General features: G+C 40.0%; 1 protein-coding gene across 4 annotated transcripts in view; it reads left to right on the forward strand.

Annotated features, from left to right (window-relative positions):
- The first annotated feature begins 252 nt into the window (after positions 1-252).
- The window catches only part of RhoGAP93B (MyTH4 and RhoGAP_KIAA1688 domain-containing protein RhoGAP93B), a 161,723-nt gene continuing 142,985 nt past the window's right edge, over positions 253-18,990 (forward strand). For all 4 annotated transcript variants that reach the window (XM_065223168.1, XM_065223169.1, XM_065223172.1 and 1 more), the window contains exon 1: positions 253-911. In XM_065223168.1, the coding sequence (XP_065079240.1) occupies positions 895-911 (17 nt within the window). In that variant the 5' untranslated portion in view covers positions 253-894. The remainder of the gene's footprint in view (positions 912-18,990) is intronic.

Here is an 18,990-nt window from a genome sequence, read left to right on the forward strand (position 1 = left end):
TTGAATTATATTCAGCCAAGTTGTCCCGCCCCTGTGTGCAACATGATTGCAGGGTCAACATTTTGTCACATCGCGTGAATCCCACCTTGCGGACGCCACCACTGTCCACTATAAATGTGTCATTTTCGCATTTTTCCTTTTCCAGTCATTCGCATCTCTTCTCCTCTCATCTTTTCCGCATAGGAGCTTGTCGAACGAACTTCACTTCGTTTCGGTTTTTCGTTTCCTTCAATCCATTCGTCATTCGATGGCTGTCGGTCGACGGACACGGTACTTGCAGTTTCGCGCATCGCACTACTCGTCGGTCCTCGTCTCGTTGTGTTGTCTTCTTTCCTCCTCCACTTCCAGTGTGTGTATTTTCCCATCCGAGAAGAAGTTTATGCATCAGCCCAAGGGGAAGCAGAGTGAAGGAAAAACGAAAGAAAGGAAAAAAAAGTCAACCGAACCAAAATCGGTCGCGTTTTCTGATCGGTGAAAAAATAATCGTCGTGATCGTTGATATTTGTGAATTGGATTGTGATAAATATTGTTCGCTGAATAGTGAAAAATGTAGCGGTTCTTGCGTTGATTGAGTGGTTGAAGAGAAATAAAATCGAAGAAACGCAAAGAACGACAAAAGGGGAAGAAAATTTTGCATGAAAGATTTTCCGTGGCTCATCGACACCAATGCGTGTGTTTTTTCGTTGGATGTGAACGTGTGTGAGTGCGTGTGGCTGTGTTCTGCTGGCCATTGAAGTTTTTAATAGCGGAGAAAAAAGGGTTTTATTTTTTTCGGTGAGCCCGTGAAGAAAGAATCGTCGGGGCTCTTCCCCCAACAACGGCAACAACAACAACATCAGAAGCAGCAGCCAGGCTGTGTACTTGGGAGCCAGTGAAAATAAAACAGCAGGGAAAATGTCAACATCGGAGAGGTGCGTTTTTTTTTCACTCCTTCGGTTTGAAAAATATGGTGTCAGTTTAGTGTGTTTCCGTTTCTGTTAATAATAATAATTATCATACGACGGACGGAAGAAGAATGGCATACTGTCGCAATGTTTTGAGCGGAAGTACTTGCGGAGCCTCACAGGAACAGAACAGGGATTACTCATCCCCGATCATTTTTTCTCTCCTGTCAAAATCGATACTCTTGATTTTCCAATGAAGCTTGCCTGCTTCCTCCCGGTCCTTTTTCCGGTTGCGCACGACGCTCTCCTCCTGTCCTGGACTGCACCGAACACAAGCAGCACACGGTACATTCCCCCTTTTCTCCCGGCCGGTGCTGCTGCGGTGCGGTGACTTCTCTTCCCGTTTCGTGTGTTTTCCCCCATTCACATTTTGAACACGATTATTTTCGGGATGAAGCAAAAGGAAAAACATTGACACTAAAATGTGATCTACGGACGACGGTGGCGGCGGTGGATGGTGGTGGCCCACACGGGAAAATGAAGGAAATCCCATCATCTGTTATTTTCGACGACGACGATGCAGCAGCAGCATCAGCAGAACAGGGAATCCGAAGAAACAGCAGCAGAGCAGTAGCCAAAACGGCGTGGAAAACATGTCCTTTTATTTTGGGCGTGACACTGTCAGTAGTGGTGCCGCCGTGGTAGACACGAGGAACAATATTTAATCGAGACGTAGTTGAACGGAAAGAAGAAGCACCACACAGGAAACGGATAGTCGGCGTCGTCTGGTTCGTCTTGCGTTCATGTGGGGGGTGCTGATGGAGGTGGCAGTCTGTCAGAATGTTTGACCAACGAAAATTATCTACTAATGTTTTAACCGTTTAAAACCGGTGTATGACTTCGAACCTTATGGTTACGTCAGAATCAGAAGATTTCCCACAAACTTGCTGAACGAAGTTCAGAATCACACTTAGCAATTATTACCGAGTTTGAAATTTTGACCCTGATTTCAAACACTGTTTCACTAAATTTAAATGCCAAGACACTGTCAGTCGTGTTTAAATAATCGAGTCTTACCATTGCAGTGAAGTTTTCCTTGTTTCGAAGCTATAAATCTAATAAATTAAAAGGTCTGTGCACAACACTTGAGGCCGTATTGGATCATATGTAATCCGTAATCAGCGGCTCGGGGTTCGAGATGTAGGAAACTCATCGATCGTAGAACTCGTTCAGGTGCATAGATTTTGAACTCAGCCAGAATCCCGGGAGAGTCGATTTCGCTTATCAGCACAATTTGCTGGAAAAACTGCCTGGTTAATCTTCCGCCTACGGTCAAGAGTTTCAATACACAGGAGTTGGAAACGATCTTCGTAGGGTTGGATCATTCCTAGGAAGGGGGGGAAGAGTATAACGAACACACTTAAATTTTTTCGCCGATTCCAACAGCCGAGTAGTAGTCTGCAATTTATTTTACAGATTCAGTAAAACAATTCCCTAATAAATATTGTATGGTTAATTTGCTTAACGACGTGTTCTGGGTATCATCCAAACCATTTGAGGAATAGTTCAATGATTTGGGTTATCGTTCGTTTATGGTTATTTTTTATTAGGGTTGCCGAGACTCAGCTAACAAAATTTAATTAAATTAATTTAATTTAATTTAATAACGTTTTGCTGAGATATCAGCTAACAAACAGATATTTTGCAGAGAAGTGAACGAATTTCCTCAGAAAATACTCGATCCTCGCTATCCAAATTGCTTCATACGGACACCATACTACTACAACAAATTCCACGATCGATCGCACTAGAGAACAGGCAGGTAGGATCCCCAAACTCATCAGAGATATTCAGATTTGCCTGTTAGCTTTGACAATCCGTGTAAAGTAGCTTAAATGTCAAAGCAGAATCAAGTGTAGTTCCTAGACCACGAACGTCGTCCACACGCTGCAGAGGTTGGTTATCGATCGTATAATTGGATGCAATAGGTTTTAGCTTGCGATGGAAAGTGATGATATTGCACACTCAACGTGAGAAAATTCCTAGAGGACCCTCTCTTCGAAACTATCGAATCGATCGTTAGGGGCGATCCATTTATTATATCACGCTAAATTGAGGAATTTCCAGCACCTAATGCATTGCTTGAAACAAAATCATAAACCCCTTAGAGAGTGACATAATATGTGCATAACCCCTTAATGAATATCGAGAATAGCAGTGGTCCCAAATTGCTGCCTTGAGGATCGCCTGAGTTATTTGAAAAATATTCCGATTAATCAGAGCTGATTTTCACACGAAGTTCTCGATTGGTAAGATACGATTCAAACCAACGAGTTAGTCCTTGAGTTTGGCAAAAGTACCCTTGAGGTCAAGGTATATACGTCGTCCACCTGTGCTCCTGCCTCCATATTCCATAGGCATAGGGAAATTGAAGGAGCGAGGTTTGTTGAGATCGAACGTTTGGTGTGGAAACCATGTTGGTCAGGAGGAAAGTAGTTTCTACAGCTCTCAAATAAAGGGTCGTTGATGATTATCTACTTTCGAGCAGACACAAAGTGAAGTAATTCCTCGGTAATTCTCCACATTTCACTTCTTGTTTCCTTTCTTGAAATTCTGGAACATGAACGAAGATTTTCAACGAGAAGGAAATACAGCTAGTTGTAATAAAATATTGAACAGCTTTGAAAGTTCTATTGAGCATCCTTTGAGTATGAACGATGGAAAGCCGTCAGGCCCAACAGTGTTCGAGAATTTCAGCTTCTGGATGGCAGAGTCGATGAGGACCGTGAAAATATCAAAGTTGAACGCGTCTCTGGTAGTTTATCTGATCCCTTCTGGAACTTGGCTTAACGATGCCGGTGAGTCGTTGAAAACACTCTTGAAATGCTCTGCCAGGAGGTTAAATTTTTCTAAAGAAGTGTTGGTTTTTTTTTTTGCTTACATGAATCTCAACCGGTAGCCCATCCTCTTTCCTTTTTGTCTTCACAGACATCAAGAATAGCTCTGAATTACCCCGGATATTGGTCTGCATACAGTACTGGACAAAATGAATCATACGCTCAACCCAAAAAAGTACATTACATCATATTTTTGCTATTTTGCACGTAATTTCAGCAGTATATTCAGAATAGTTCAAGTATTTCTCATGGTGCATTCAATTAGCTGAATGAAAATTGTTATAATATTCTGCTATTTTTGTTACAAATTTAAATAAATATATGCTCACTTTTGTGCTTGGACAAAATAAATCATACACTCCTAAGATTTTATTTTTTAACCACCGAATGAAAACAAAATCTGAAGATTTGGCATCACGGCGTAATATTTGACAGTTCTTGTTCCGGGAAGCGTGCGCATCGCACCATTGTGTTTTGTTTGCGTCGATTTGAAAAGTGAAAAATGTCGGGAAAGCAGATTTCGCTCGATGTTAGAAATTTGGTTATTCGCAATCTTGAAAAAGGAATTTCTTTTCGGAAAATGCCGAAAAGTACTCGATCTCAGTTGGAGCTGTTCAGCACATATGGAAAAAGTACGAAACACGAGGAATTGTGAGGAATTTATCCGGACAAGGACGTCATCGTGATGACATCAGAATTGTTCGAATGGCTAAGCAGAATCCGAAGTATTCGTCGAGGCATATAGTGGAATCGATGGATCTCAATGTAAGTCGACGTACTGTTTGCCGGCGACTTAATGAGAGTGGTTTGAAAAGCTGTTTGGCATCGAAGCGTCCTTTTATCAACAAGCGGAACCAACGGAAGCGACTGGAATTTGCTAAAAAGTACGCCGGAATGACTGTGGACTTATGGAAACGAGTTCTGTGGACGGATGAGAGCAAATTTGAGTTATTTGGGCAGAAAAGACGATCAAGGGTTTGGCGAGGTTCCGGTGACGCTCTTAAGGAACCATACATTCAAAAGACGGTTAAACACGGAGGCGCAAATATCATGGTATGGGGAGCATTTGCGTGGTCTGATGTTGGAAGCTTGGCTCATATAAAGGGAATAATGACTGCAGATGTGTACATTGACTTGTTAAGTGAAAATCTGGAAGTTTCGCTACTGAAAACTGGCCTGGAATCCAATTACATTTTCCAACAAGATAATGACCCAAAGCACACAGCGAAGAAAACAACGGCATTTTTCAAATCCAAAATTTGGAATGGCCTCCCCAATCTCCCGATCTCAACCCAATTGAGAATTTGTGGTCTTACTTGGACAACAAAGTGGATAAAGCATCGGTTTCCAACAAAAACGTTTATTTTGAAGCACTTGAAGCAGCGTGGGAGAATATCGATTCAGAATATCTACAAAACCTCGTCGAAAGTATGCCAAGACGGTTAGAAGCAGTGTTGAAAGCAAAGGGTGGTCATACCAAATACTGAGAGTGTTAAAATGTAAGTTGAAAGTTGAATTAAACAAGAATTTTCAATAAGAAATCAGGCGTATGATTTATTTTGTCCAACTCGAAATTCTCTTTTCACAACTTATAAATGATGATTGAGAAAGTCATACAATATATTGAATATTCTATACCTGCACAGTTTTAGCGAAAAACATACAGAAGTATTGCAGAACAAACCATTATTGTATGTTTGAATTTACCTGATATATCGAGCTCCAAAGAAAAATTATATGGGTGTATGATTTATTTTGTCCAGTACTGTATGTCTTGAGTACTTCTTGTATAGAAAACGGTTGTACATTTGATAGTCATTACTTGCTAGCGAAAATAATCGTGCAGGTTTTGGAGGTCTCCTCAGAGCCACACAATCCATTATTAATCGACTCACACCTTCGTTAACGACTGCATCAATGGACGAACACAAGTCAAGCGACTGCCAATCTACCTGGACCAGTGAGTGGTTCAATGCAACGATGTCACTTCTACGAAAGTCATCAACGGTGTCTTCATAGGGAACAGGAGCTGATCGATTGATGAAAGTTTTCAAAGCTGGATGATCGGCGTCTAGGTGTATCAGAGTTTGGGATGCCTCACAGTGGTACAGAATTAATTTGTGTTAAACCATCCAAAGGAGCACAGCAGGGAGCAGGCATCAAGTCCGCATCGTGCTCTCTTGCCGTGCGGATCTATTTGCTTTTTGCTTAAGGAAGTGTTACTACTACCTAAAGCTACAACAAATTTAAACAGCACTTTTCAGTGCTCAACCTGTAAAAATTTTCTACCTTGTTCAACTCCTCTTATTCCTCTTCGATCCTTGTTTGGACCCTACCCGAGGTAATCCTTCTTGGATATCGATTTGGAAAATTCCTCTTCGATCCTTCAGATTCTTATAGTAATCTGCTTGGAAGTCGATTTGGATAAAAATTTACTGCCGCCATGGCGCCTAAACGCAAAAGAAAGGGGCAAACTCATGACCCCCCTTCTGAAGAAATTAATTTGAGTAATCAATTTGATTTGCTCACGGATGATGAGAATGATCCATCATCCAAGAAAAATTCTAGTAAACTTTCCCGGCTTAATGCCAAGAAGGAAAAGATTCCCCCTATTGTGATAACCACTACCGATTTCCATGCTCTTCGCATGGAACTTTTGAATTTCGTGAAAGTTAAGTTTTCACTACAAATTGGACGTCGGGGTGAATGCCGTGTATTGGCTGAAACCTTGGACGGATTTAAATGTCTTCTCAAGTATCTTACTGAGAAGAAGCACACATTTTTTACTTACGACACCAAAACTGAACGTGTGTTCAAGGTTGTCATGAAAGGACTGCCCAGTGGTGAATCCCTGGATCAGATCAAAGATGAACTGGCAAAATTACTTGGAGTTGTGCCACTCCAAGTAATCAAAATGAAAATGAAATCCCGTCCTGGCGATTCGCGCAACGGGATTTCTAATGATTTTTATTTAGTTCACTTCAAGTCTAGTGAACTAAACAACCTTAAGGCCTTAGAAAAAGCTAGCCTTATGCTCCATGTCCGAGTGAAGTGGGAACACTTCAGGAAGACTGGAGGAAATTTCCAAAACCTCACCCAGTGCCGTAAGTGCCAGGGATGGGGTCACGGAACTAAAAATTGCTACATGCCAGCTAAATGCATGAATTGTGGTGATTCCTCTCACGCAAAGGACGACTGTCCTGTGAAGGAAGATCCTAAGAAATTTAAATGTTCAAATTGTGGTGAAAACCACAAATCCAATTTTTGGGAATGTAAGACTCGCAAAGCGATCCTACAATCTCGTTCTAACCGTCAGGTAGGAAACGCTCCACGTTTCCGACCAGGTACAAATTCCTCTGCTGTTAACAACGGTCAGCGAGGAACAAATTCTACATTCGTACCCGTAGGTACAAATATCTCCCATGCTGCAAATGTTTCATCTGTACCTACTCCCCTCGCTGCTAACAATGTTCAGCGCGTTAATGGAGCTACCTATGCTGCTATTGCAGCGGGTAGAAATCAAAATACTAACCAACGTTCTAACGGAAATTTTGACAATTTTGACTTAGGAAGCATTACTGCCCCCAAAATGGAATTTTTACAGAATTCATTAATTGACATGATTTCTGATATGCTTAAATCTAACTCCATGTTTGATGCTATTCAAACTGGAGTAAAATTTGCAAATAATATTGTCATGACTTTAAAATTCAATAATGGATTTTAAAGCATTAAATATTGTAAATTGGAATGCTCGATCTCTTAAAGATAATGAAGACGAGCTATTTAACTTTTTGAGAGTTCATAACGTGCATATTGCCGTTATAACTGAAACGTTCCTTAAACCTGCCCATAAGGTTAAGAAGGACGCAAATTACTTGATTTATAGAAATGATCGTCTTGATGGACCCTGTGGTGGCGTTGCCATCATTATTCATAGACGAATCAAACATAAAATTCTTTCTTCATTTGAAACCAAAGTTTTTGAAACTTTGGGGGTTTCTGTTGAAACAAAATTTGGACAACTTACGTTTATAGCTGCCTATTTGCCATTCCAATGCGTAGGCCAGCAAAAGAATTTTCTCAAGGGTGACCTCCAGAAACTTACCCGTCATAGGTCTAAATTCTTCATTATTGGTGATTTTAATGCAAAACACCGCTCATGGAATAATGCTCAAAGCAATTCCAATGGTAATATTCTGTTTGATGATTGTTCTGCAGGTTATTACACTATTCAATATCCAAACAGCCCAACATGCTTTTCTTCTGCAAGAAATCCCTCCACTATTGATTTGGTCTTAACTGATTCATGTCAACTTTGTAGCCAATTGGTTACCCATGCTGACTTCGGTTCTGATCACCTTCCAGTAACTTTTGAAATATCCCAAGAAATAATTTGTAATCCCAACAGCTCTACTTTCAATTACCATAGAGCTGATTGGGAGCAGTATCGAACATTTATGGAATATAACTTCGATCCAAACATTCCTTTGCAAACCAAAGATGAAATTAATTATGCTCTTGAATCTCTGACTACTTCTATAGTTGAAGCAAGAGCTGCCTCAGTACCAAAATGCGAGGTTAAATTCGATTCAATTATAATAGACGATGATCTTCAGCTCTTGATCCGTCTTAAAAATGTCCGTAGGAGACAATATCAAAGAACACGCGATCCTGCCATGAAAGTTATCTGGCGGGATTTGCAAAAACAAATTAAAAAGCGATTCTCTGCCCTGAGGAACAAAACTTTTGAAAATAATATTTCTAAATTAGACCCGAGTTCCAAACCCTTTTGGAAACTCACAAAAATTTTGAAAAAACCTCAAAAGCCTATTCCAGCGCTTAAAGAAGGTGGTAAAATTTTGATCACAAATTTGGAAAAAGCTCAGAAACTTGCTAAGCAATTCGAGAGTTCCCATAATTTCAGTTTGGGTCTTACTAGTCCAATTGAGAATCAGGTTGCTCGGGATTTTCTGAATATTTTCTCTCGGGAAAATATTTTTGATGATTCCTGGGGGACTGATTTGGACGAAGTAAGGTCTATAACTAAAAATTTTCAAAATATGAAAGCTCCAGGTGATGATGGAATTTTCTATATCCTCATCAAAAAACTCCCAGAGAGTACCTTGTCTTTCTTGGTAAAATTATTTAACAGATGTTTCCATTTGGCATACTTTCCTGATAAATGGAAAAATGCAAAAGTTGTTCCAATTTTGAAGCCGGATAAAAATCCAGCTGAAGCTTCTAGCTACCGTCCAATAAGTTTGCTTTCTTCAATAAGTAAACATTTTGAAAAGATAATTTTGAATAGAATGATGCTTCACATCAATACGAACTCAATTTTTGCAGATGAGCAGTTTGGATTTCGCCATGGGCATTCAACTACTCATCAACTCTTAAGAGTTAACAATTTAATTCGTTCAAACAAATCTGAAGGCCACTCAACTGGAGTTGCTCTTCTAGACATAGAAAAAGCATTCGACAGTGTTTGGCATGAAGGTTTGATTGCTAAATTGAAAAAGTTTAATTTTCCACTTTATATTATGAAATTAGTTCAAAATTATTTAACTGACAGAACTCTTCAAGTAAATTATCAAAATTCCAAATCTAATCGACTACCTGTTAGAGCAGGAGTTCCTCAGGGTAGCATTCTTGGGCCTATATTGTATAACATTTTCACTTCGGACCTCCCTGATTTGCCTCAGGGTTGCCACAAATCTTTGTTCGCTGATGACACAGGCATTTCCGCTAAAGGAAGAAGTCTTCGTGTTATTTGCAGCAGACTGCAGAAAAGTTTAGATATTTTCTCTTCTTATTTACAAAAATGGAAGATTTCTCCCAACGCTTCCAAAACTCAACTTATAATATTTCCACATAAGCCTAGAGCTTCGTTTTTGAAACCTAGTAGTAGTCACATAGTCACTATGAACGGAGTTCCAATTTCCTGGTCAAACCAAGTGAAATATCTTGGATTAATACTTGACCAAAAATTAACTTTTAAAGATCACATTGAGGGCATTCAAGCCAAATGTAACAAATATATTAAATGTTTGTATCCTCTTATAAACAGGAAATCCAAACTTTGCCTGACGAATAAACTTCTAATATTTAAACAAGTTTTTAGACCGGCCATGCTTTACGCTGTGCCAATATGGTCTAGTTGCTGCACTACCAGGAAAAAAGCACTTCAAAGGATTCAGAACAAAATTCTGAAAATGATTTTGAAGTTGCCTCCCTGGTACAGTACAACCGAAGTACATAGAATTTCGAATGTTGAGACTTTAGCACAAATGTCCAACAAAATAATCAATAATTTCAGGCAAAAATCGTTGCAATCCTCAATTGCAACGATTAATTCCCTTTATACTTAGATAAGATTTAGTTTTAGTGTTTAGTTTTAAGATATCAATTGTTATACTGACATGCAGGTTAAAAAACCTGTTTAAAATACTGAATTGCCAAGACATGAACAATGTAAAACACTTAGATATATATCATAACAATTAAGGCTGGTAAGTTACTGCAGTAACTGGAGCACCTAGGTTAAAATGAAATGTAATTTATTTTGAATTTGGAACAAATAAAGAGTTAAAAAAAAAAAAAATAAATAAAAAATAAAAAAAAAAAAAAGGGAGCAGGCATGTACGACCGAAGAATGTCAATGGTTGGATGATCATTCGCGCAAATATTCCAAACAAGCCCAGACTGGTTGTAGTTGCCAAATAGCAGAGCTAGATCGTTGTGATGTAATCGGGATAATGCACTGTATTACAGGGTGTCTACTACCTGGAAAAACCTGGAAAACCGGGAATTTACAGGGAATTTTATTTTTTCTGGAAAAACCTGGAATATTTAGGGAATTTTGGTTCCACTCAGGGAATTTTCCAATTATCACTCCATTCGTAATTCAAAAGAAGTTTTTCGTTCAGTTTCTCTAAACGTTTCTTAAGGACACTGGATTTGACAAGCATCTGACATCTAAGACAACGTGTGCGAACAAGACATGTTCATTCAGAGAGTCTTGTCACGCTCGAAATTTTCAAAACTTCAAGCAAGCAAAAATAATTTCAAATCAATTTGTAAAACTATAAGCGAAATTTTGCAAATCTTCAGGGAAATTTCCATAACTTCAGACAAGTCCAAGAATCTACAGTGAAATATAAAGTATTTCACAGAAGTTTGGAGATCCTCGAAACATTATTCAACATCAGAAAAGTTCGTAGATCTTCAGAACAAAGTTACAGAACTTTGAAAAAAATTACAGGATTTCTGAAAAAAAATCACAAGAATCTCAGAAATGCTCTTCAGTAAAAATTGCAGATTTTCAGGGAAGTTCGGCGGTTAAAAAAAATATTTACACGATTTCAGGAAAATTTTTAGATCTTGAGAGAGACATTTAAAACTTCAAAAAAGCTCCAATATTTTCAGATAAATTTTGACAACTTGAGGTAATCTTCAACGAATTTTTCAAATCTTCAGGGTAACCCGAGAGGAATTTACAAAACATCAGAGAAGTTTGCAGATCTACCGAGAAATTTATTGAGCCTCAAGTTTTTATTTGTAGATCTTCGGAATAGAGCTACGGAGCTTAAGACAACTTTACAGAACTTTAAAGATATTTGCAGGAATTTGACAGAAAGTTTCACACAAATGTGAAATCTTCAGAAAAATTCGTTAAATGTCAGAAAAGCACCTCAATTCCAAAAACAAATCGCAGCGAAGTACAAAAGTACAATGTTTTGCAGAAGTCCATGGAAGTCGGAAATAGATACACACCAAAAAATTCTGAATTTTACTGGCGATGTAAACATCCATACATGCAAACATTCATACATGTAAACTTCCTTTTCACGTAAACTAGCAACTTGCAAGAAATGTTGCAAACAAAAGTGGACAGTTGCATACAATATATGGGATATTACATGACATGTCTCATAAATTTACACGATCTATAATCTAAACTTGTATGATATATGACGCTCCATTTATGTGCATCATAGTAACGGAAATTTACACTACTTTTTTTAGCTGTGTAGATCTAAAGAACTTCAGAGAAGTCCGTAGACCTTAAAAGAAGTCCGTAGACCTTAAAAGAAGTCCGTAGACCTTAAGAGAAGTCTGTAGAACGTCAGAAAGTTCGTACGTTTTTAGAAAAATTTGCAAAACTTCAGCAAAACTAACAGATTTTCGGGAATGTTCGCCGATCTTTAGTTCAAGAATCCACAAAGAAATTTAAAGAACTTAAGAAAAATTCGGAGATCTACTGTGAAATTTATTGAACTTCAGGGCAGTTCGTAGATCTTTAGAGCAGAAATACAGTACTTCAGAAAACTTTACAGAATTTGAAATAAATTTTAGGATCTTCAGAAAAGTTCACAGGATAGATCGTAAATCTACTGAAAAATTAGCAGATGTTTAAATAAATTTTCAGAATTTTACTGCGGTTCTTGGATTTTGAACGGCATTTACAGAACTTCAGGTAAGTTCGCTGATCTTTAGAGATATTTGCACAGCTTCAGAAAAATTAGAAAAACTTCAGAATACTTCCTAAAACTTCCGGAAAACTCAAAAATTTCTAGATAATCTCTTAATTCTTTAGAAAATTGTATAGATGTTCAGAGATATTTGCAGATATTCATTGAATCATGAAAATCTGCAGAGAAAATTACAGAACTGTCAAGGAGTTGGTAGATTATTAGAAATTTTGTGAACATCAGAGATAGTTGTTGATCTTCAAGGATCTTAAATCTCCAGGGATTCAGGAACTTTGTAGATTTTTAGGAAAATTTGCAGAACTTCTGAAGAACACACAGAGCTTCAAATAAATCTGTAGAACTACCGAGAAATTTACAGATTGTCAGGAAAGATTGTTGATCTTTAAAGAAATTTTACCGGAGAACAGAAACAAAACTTCAGGGACGTCAAAAGGTTTGAAGACCTTGCAGAATTGAGTTGTTAACAGAAATTTTCAGAGCTCAAGGAATCATGTATATCTAAAGGGTGTCCACGATGAAATTGCCACACACAAAATTGATTCGCAAAATTCGAGTTTTCATCCGATTGCCATCAAACTTTCAGGGATTGAGAAATAACTATTAAACTTCATTTTACCATTTTACTCGTATTTTATTTACAGTCCATACGCAAATGCCCGCACCTTGGCCTTAGCCCCGGCCATAAGATTCTGCACAACCTGTGAATCAACCGTTTTTTGCATGTAAACCCATACTTTCTTCAGTTCCTCGACTGTCTTCACTACCTTAGGTCGTTTAAGAAGGTGCTGCTTCATAATCGCCCAGTACTTCTCGATGGGGCGGAGCTCCGGAGTGTTGGGAGGGTTGAACATTTTCGGCACGAAATTGACCTTATTGTCCGCATACCACTTCAGCACGTCCTTGGAGTAGTGGCATGAGGCCAAATCCGGCCAGAAGATTGTTGGGACGTTGTGGCCCTTCAGGAGAGGAAGCAGCCGCTTCTGGAGGCACTCTTTTATGTACACCTGTCCGTTCATCGTGTCCTGGGTCACGAAAGGTGCACTCCGCTTCCCGCACGTGCATATGGCTTGCCAAACCAGGAATTTCTTCGCAAATTTGGACATCTTCTGAGTGCGGACATGCTCCGGAACGCTGAACTTATCCTTGGCCGTGAAAAACAGGTTGCCGGGGATCTGTTTGAAGTCGGCCTTCACATATGTTTCGTCGTCCATGATGCAGCATTCAACTTTCGTCAGCATGTTGAGGTACAACTTCCTGGCACGGGTTTTGGCGGACTTGTTCTGCTTCTCGTCGCGATTAGGGGCCTTTTGTACCTTGAACGTTCGAAGCCCAGCCTTAGTTTTGGCCTTCTGGACAAAACTTCGGCTTAGGTGCAGCTTCTTAGCCACATCCCTAACGGAGGCGTTCGGATTTCGGTTGAAGGCCCCAACTACGCGGTTGTGATTTTTGGTGTTGTACGGAATACTTTTTCCTTCACTTCTGGGCTTCCGATCGGTGGTCAACCGTTCCTCGAACCGCTTAATCACTCGCGACACCGTGGAATTCGCGATTCCCAACGTTTTAGCGATGGAACGATGCGAGAGATCCTTGTTCTCGTGATGAATGCGCAAGATTTTATCACGCACGAGCTGTTCTTTCTACTCCATTTCCGCGAGTTTTGATCACAGGACTTTAAAACTTGCAGGATGTAAATAATGCACTATGAACTAAATCCACCCAAATTTTCATTAAATTCTACCCAACGTAGCAATTTCATAGTGTGGCAATTTCATCGTGGACACCCTTTAGTGAGAACTTTTCCCACTAGCTTGTCTAAAGTTGGTATCGACATCCTGGCGAAGTGTTGAAATCCATTTTCATCTTCATATCGCAGCGCTTGATGGACAAGATGAGCCAGATCCCTGCCGGTGTTCCTCCTGAGCAACTATTTCCTACTCCACAAAGTTCACCTTCTCTTCCTCATTTTTTTTAAAAATAATAAAAGCAAATACGTCTGCCGAAACTAGAGCAATTTTCCGGTAATTCATGATGGAAGTATTTACTTTTGATTCCTGATAGGTACAGTTTTGTTTCGAAATCTAAATTGGCAGTTCTTTCGACATGTGCAAGCAGTGTGAACACCAGCAAACAGGGGGGTTCGACAAAGTGTGTCGAAAGTAAATTCGAGCAGATTTTTCATTATGGCGGCGGTCAAAGTCAGACCAAGAAATCAGATAGTCTAAACGGACCTTAAGAGATTTTAGACATGTGAAACCATGATTTATTCTGTCTTGATCTTCCAAACAGAGTTGAACTCAAACATAAAGGGTGATACGGTCAAAATTTGGTCAATATCAACTTGACGTATTTCTTTCAATTTTGCATTTTAAAAACCTGAACACCCCTCATTTTGAAGGTGTCTGTGTGTAGAATGTTGCTCCTATTTTGATTTTGGAATTCACTCTTCAGTTGTCAAAATGCCGTCCAAGCAAGAAGAGCAGCGTATCAAAATTTTGCTCGCGCATCGCGAAAATCCGAGCTACTCGCACGCAAAGTTGGCAAAATCGCTAAAAGTTGCCAAATCAACCGTTACAAATGTAATTAAAGTGTTTGGGGAACGTTTGTCGACAGCCAGGAAGTCTGGATCGGGGGGAAATCGAAAACCGGAAGCCGCTGAGACGACAAAGAGAGTTGCCGGTAGTTTCAAGCGAAACCCTAACCTCTCTCTCCGAGATGCCGCAAATAAGCTGGGTGTATCGTCTACAACCGTGCATCGAGCCAAAAAACGAGCCGGACTATCGACTTACAAGAAGGTAGTGACTCCAAATCGCGATGATAAACAAAATACGACGGCCAAAGCGCGATCCCGGAGGCTGTACACGACGATGCTGACGAAGTTTGACTGCGTGGTAATGGACGACGAAACCTACGTCAAAGCCGACTACAAGCAGCTTCCGGGACAGGAGTTTTATAGGCAAAAGGAAGGGGAAAGGTAGCAGATGTTTTCAAGCACATGAAACTGTCAAAGTTCGCAAAGAAATATCTGGTTTGGCAAGCCATCTGTACCTGTGGCTTGAAAAGCAGCATTTTCATAGCTTCCGGGACTGTCAACCAAGAAATTTACGTGAAAGAGTGTTTGAATAAACGTCTGCTGCCTTTCCTGAAGAAACACGGTTGTTCCGTACTGTTTTGGCCGGATTTGGCATCTTGCCATTACGGTAAAAAGGCCATGGAGTGGTACGCCGCCAACAACGTGCAGGTGGTTCCCAAGGACAAGAACCCTCCCAACACGCCAGAGCTCCGCCCAATTGAGAAATACTGGGCTATTGTCAAGCGGAACCTAAAGAAGACCAAAAAAACTGCTAAGGGCGAGCAGCAGTTCAAGGCAAACTGGCTTTCTGCGGCGAAGAAGGTGGACAAGGTGGCTGTACAAAATCTGATGGCAGGGATCAAGCGTAAGGCCCGGCAATTCGGATTTGGAAAAGCGGAAGCCTAACTGAATATTTTTCCTGAATTTTATACTAATTGAACTTGAAAAAGAAATTTAATTTGATTTTTTAAATAAACGATTTCACCGATTTACACGCGTTTTCCCTTGACCAAATTTTGACCGTATCACCCTTTATTATCAAAATGATATCTTGTTTTGAAAGCATATTGTTATCAAATTGTGATATATCGTTTTATCGAAATAGTATAGAAAGGTTTCTTACTTATATTTATATTCTTGAATTAAAAAAATACTACACAAATACCAAAAAAGAATGTAATATTGATTGACGTAATGCATGCTACTGTATGAATAACTAATGTGATTGCAAAAACCAAATTCAATATTACACCCTTGGATATAATTTCTTTTCGCAAATTATGTGTAGAATAAATGCACCAATAGTGGAGGTACTTAAGTGCAATGTGTTCCTATGGTGGCTTATAGAGTCTCCCTAAGCCGCAATAGAAGTACATTACGTTAGTACAATGTACTTCTATAGCGGCTTAGGGAGACTCTATAAGCCACCATAGGAACACATTGCACTAAAGTATCTCCACTATTGGTGCATTTACTAAACATAAATTGTACAAATTAATATTAAACAACCTATGTGCATCGGTTCTGCTGTAATATTCAATAACTTTTTTGCTGTGCCGACTTATAAGTACCAACGACCAAGTTTGAACAATCGAAAATAACATAAATCAATAAGTACATAAAAGGGATTCCAGATGGATAAATAGATAAAATAATAATGTGTATAATTTGTATGCACCTGGAATTTGTTTTTCATCCGACCTGGAAAAACCTGGAAAACTCAGGGAATTTGATTCCTTGGATTGAGTAGACATCCTGATTACCAAACCGAAGGCGGCCGTTACCAATCAGGTTTTTCGTTAGTTTGGAGTTGTTCAAAAACTGAATTTGTTTGCAAACATGCATAAAAGCTCGTTTTAATTAGTTTGGCAACACTAATTGCTAGATGCCTTTTAATATAGAGCATTTCGACGCCAAATACCAAACTGACCGGACGAGCGAGCTATATCAAACTTTTTCACATGTGATGTCATTGACACGTCCCTAAGAGCGTTCACCAGATTGCATCGCACCTCCCTTGGCAGACGAAAGAATTGAAGAAGCTGAATAGATCAAGAGAGCCGCGTTAAGGAAAATCACTACATATCGCACGATGTCGCTGAAACGTCATTACGTTAAGCTCTATTATCAGTTCAAGCGAGTAAACCATCGATGCTACTTGCATTCAGATTTGTCATTGCCATTGACAGACTTTCGCGCGATATTGATAGAATTGTGTATCACGAAGTCACTGATAAACTTGATCCTCAAAAAGTCATAATCTCATTCATGACAATCATGACAATGATTCACCTGGCAAAACGGTTAATTTCGTGCATTCTGTGTCACATTATTGTTATCCAAGCAGTTCAGGACGTGCACATGTTCGTCACTGACAGCATTGTCACTGAAAATTGACATGGTTTGCCTTGACGATGACTGTCAGCTCAATGAGTGACCAAAGCAGAAGTTTGAATATCACCGTGTATTGTCGAGATTTTGCAGCACTGCTTGCATTATCTGCGAGGGATTCAAAAGAAATTCAAGTCGCACTCGAAGTCTTTCCGGAAGTACGTGAAGTACCTTGCTGTATCTCTTCGGACCGACAGGCGCTCCAGATGGATCAGTTGCAAACTGAACGTCCACGGCAGTTTACGTAGCGCATATCTCAGGAACCGTCGCTGAACAGACTCAACTCTTTCGACACCGTTGAGGTAGTGAGGAGTCCAGACAACCGAGGAGTATTCTAATATGGAGCGAGACAAGGAGCAGTACAACGATTTAAGGCAGTAGATATCCGTGAAGTCTTTGGCAATCCTGAAGATAAACCCTAGAATTCTGGAAGCTTTGTCGACGGCGTGCGAGATGTGCTGCTTGAAAGAGAGTTTTGTATCCAGAATCACGCCTAGGTCCTTAATATGGTTGACGCGCACAATTTCAGTGCCTAACAAAACACACTTGAACATAATAGTCTCTTTCTTGCGCGAAAAAGAGATAACCGAGCATTTGGACGGGTTAACCTCCATACGATTCAGAATACACCAATCAGCAAAAGCATTCAGCTGACGTTGAAGGAAGCAACAGTCTTCAATTGAGTGAATTCGGAGGTAGAGTTTAAGGTCATCTGCGTAAGATAATCGTGATCCCTCAATTACCAGATTCACGTCGTTGAAATAAATCAGGAAAATCAGCGGTCCCAGTGGCAACGAACGTACGGGACTGGTGATCACCAATGACAACAGTAAGATAGCGATCGGTGAGGTACGACTGAAACCATTGCAAAAGGCAGCTGTGGATACCAAGCCTGTCCAGTTTAGCGATTGATATGCGGTGATTCAATTTATCGAAGGCAGCAGATAAGTCAGTATAAATGACATCCGTCTGAGCACGATCCGACATACTGTTAGAGATGTAGGAAGTAAGGCACAGCAAGTTAGTGGCAGTGGAGCGACCAGCCATGAAACCATGCTGGTCGATACTAATATACGGCTTACAGTGAGCAAGTAACGGTTCCATAACAACGAGTTCGAACAATTTAGCAACAGCGGTAAGCGAAGTGATGCCACGGTAGTTGCCAACGTCCTGTGTGTTGTCTTTTTTATGTACTGGAAACATATGCGCTAGCTTCCAACAGGATGGGAAAACACCGACGTCCACAGACCGTTGAAAAACGTGCAGCAGTGGAGACAACAAACTGTCCAAGTGCGTTTTGAGGAACGCCGATGGAATTCCGTCAGGACCCGGATTGTCAATTCTGCTCATGGTTTGGCCAGAGAGTGGTACGTAACTGGTAGCAAGTCGGGCATGGTCGTCACTCAGTCTCTCGTCCGTGAAGACACTAGCAAATTTTTCAGAGAACAGCTGACAGATATCTTGCGTAGATGAGGCCACGTTACCATTATGTGTCATAGACGACGGCAGACCAGCTTCATGACGTTGTTCGTTGACAAACTTCCAAAACTGCTTGGGACGTGACTTAAGCTTTCTCTGCAATCCACGTCGATACTGAAGAAAACACCGTTTCGCAACTCGTTTGTATGCGTGATTGATCCTGACATAGTGACGTTGAAGGGATAGTGTGCGGTGCTTGGTGAACTTCCTAAGAGCGGCTCTCTTTCTGGATTTCAGTCGACGAAATTCGCTCTAAATGGTGGATGGGTCGTATG

The sequence above is a fragment of the Ochlerotatus camptorhynchus genome, unplaced genomic scaffold, assembly GCF_037179485.1.
Source record: "Ochlerotatus camptorhynchus isolate MF236.1 unplaced genomic scaffold, CSIRO-AGI_Acam_v1.1 ptg000185l, whole genome shotgun sequence".
NCBI lineage: Eukaryota > Metazoa > Arthropoda > Insecta > Diptera > Culicidae > Ochlerotatus > Ochlerotatus camptorhynchus.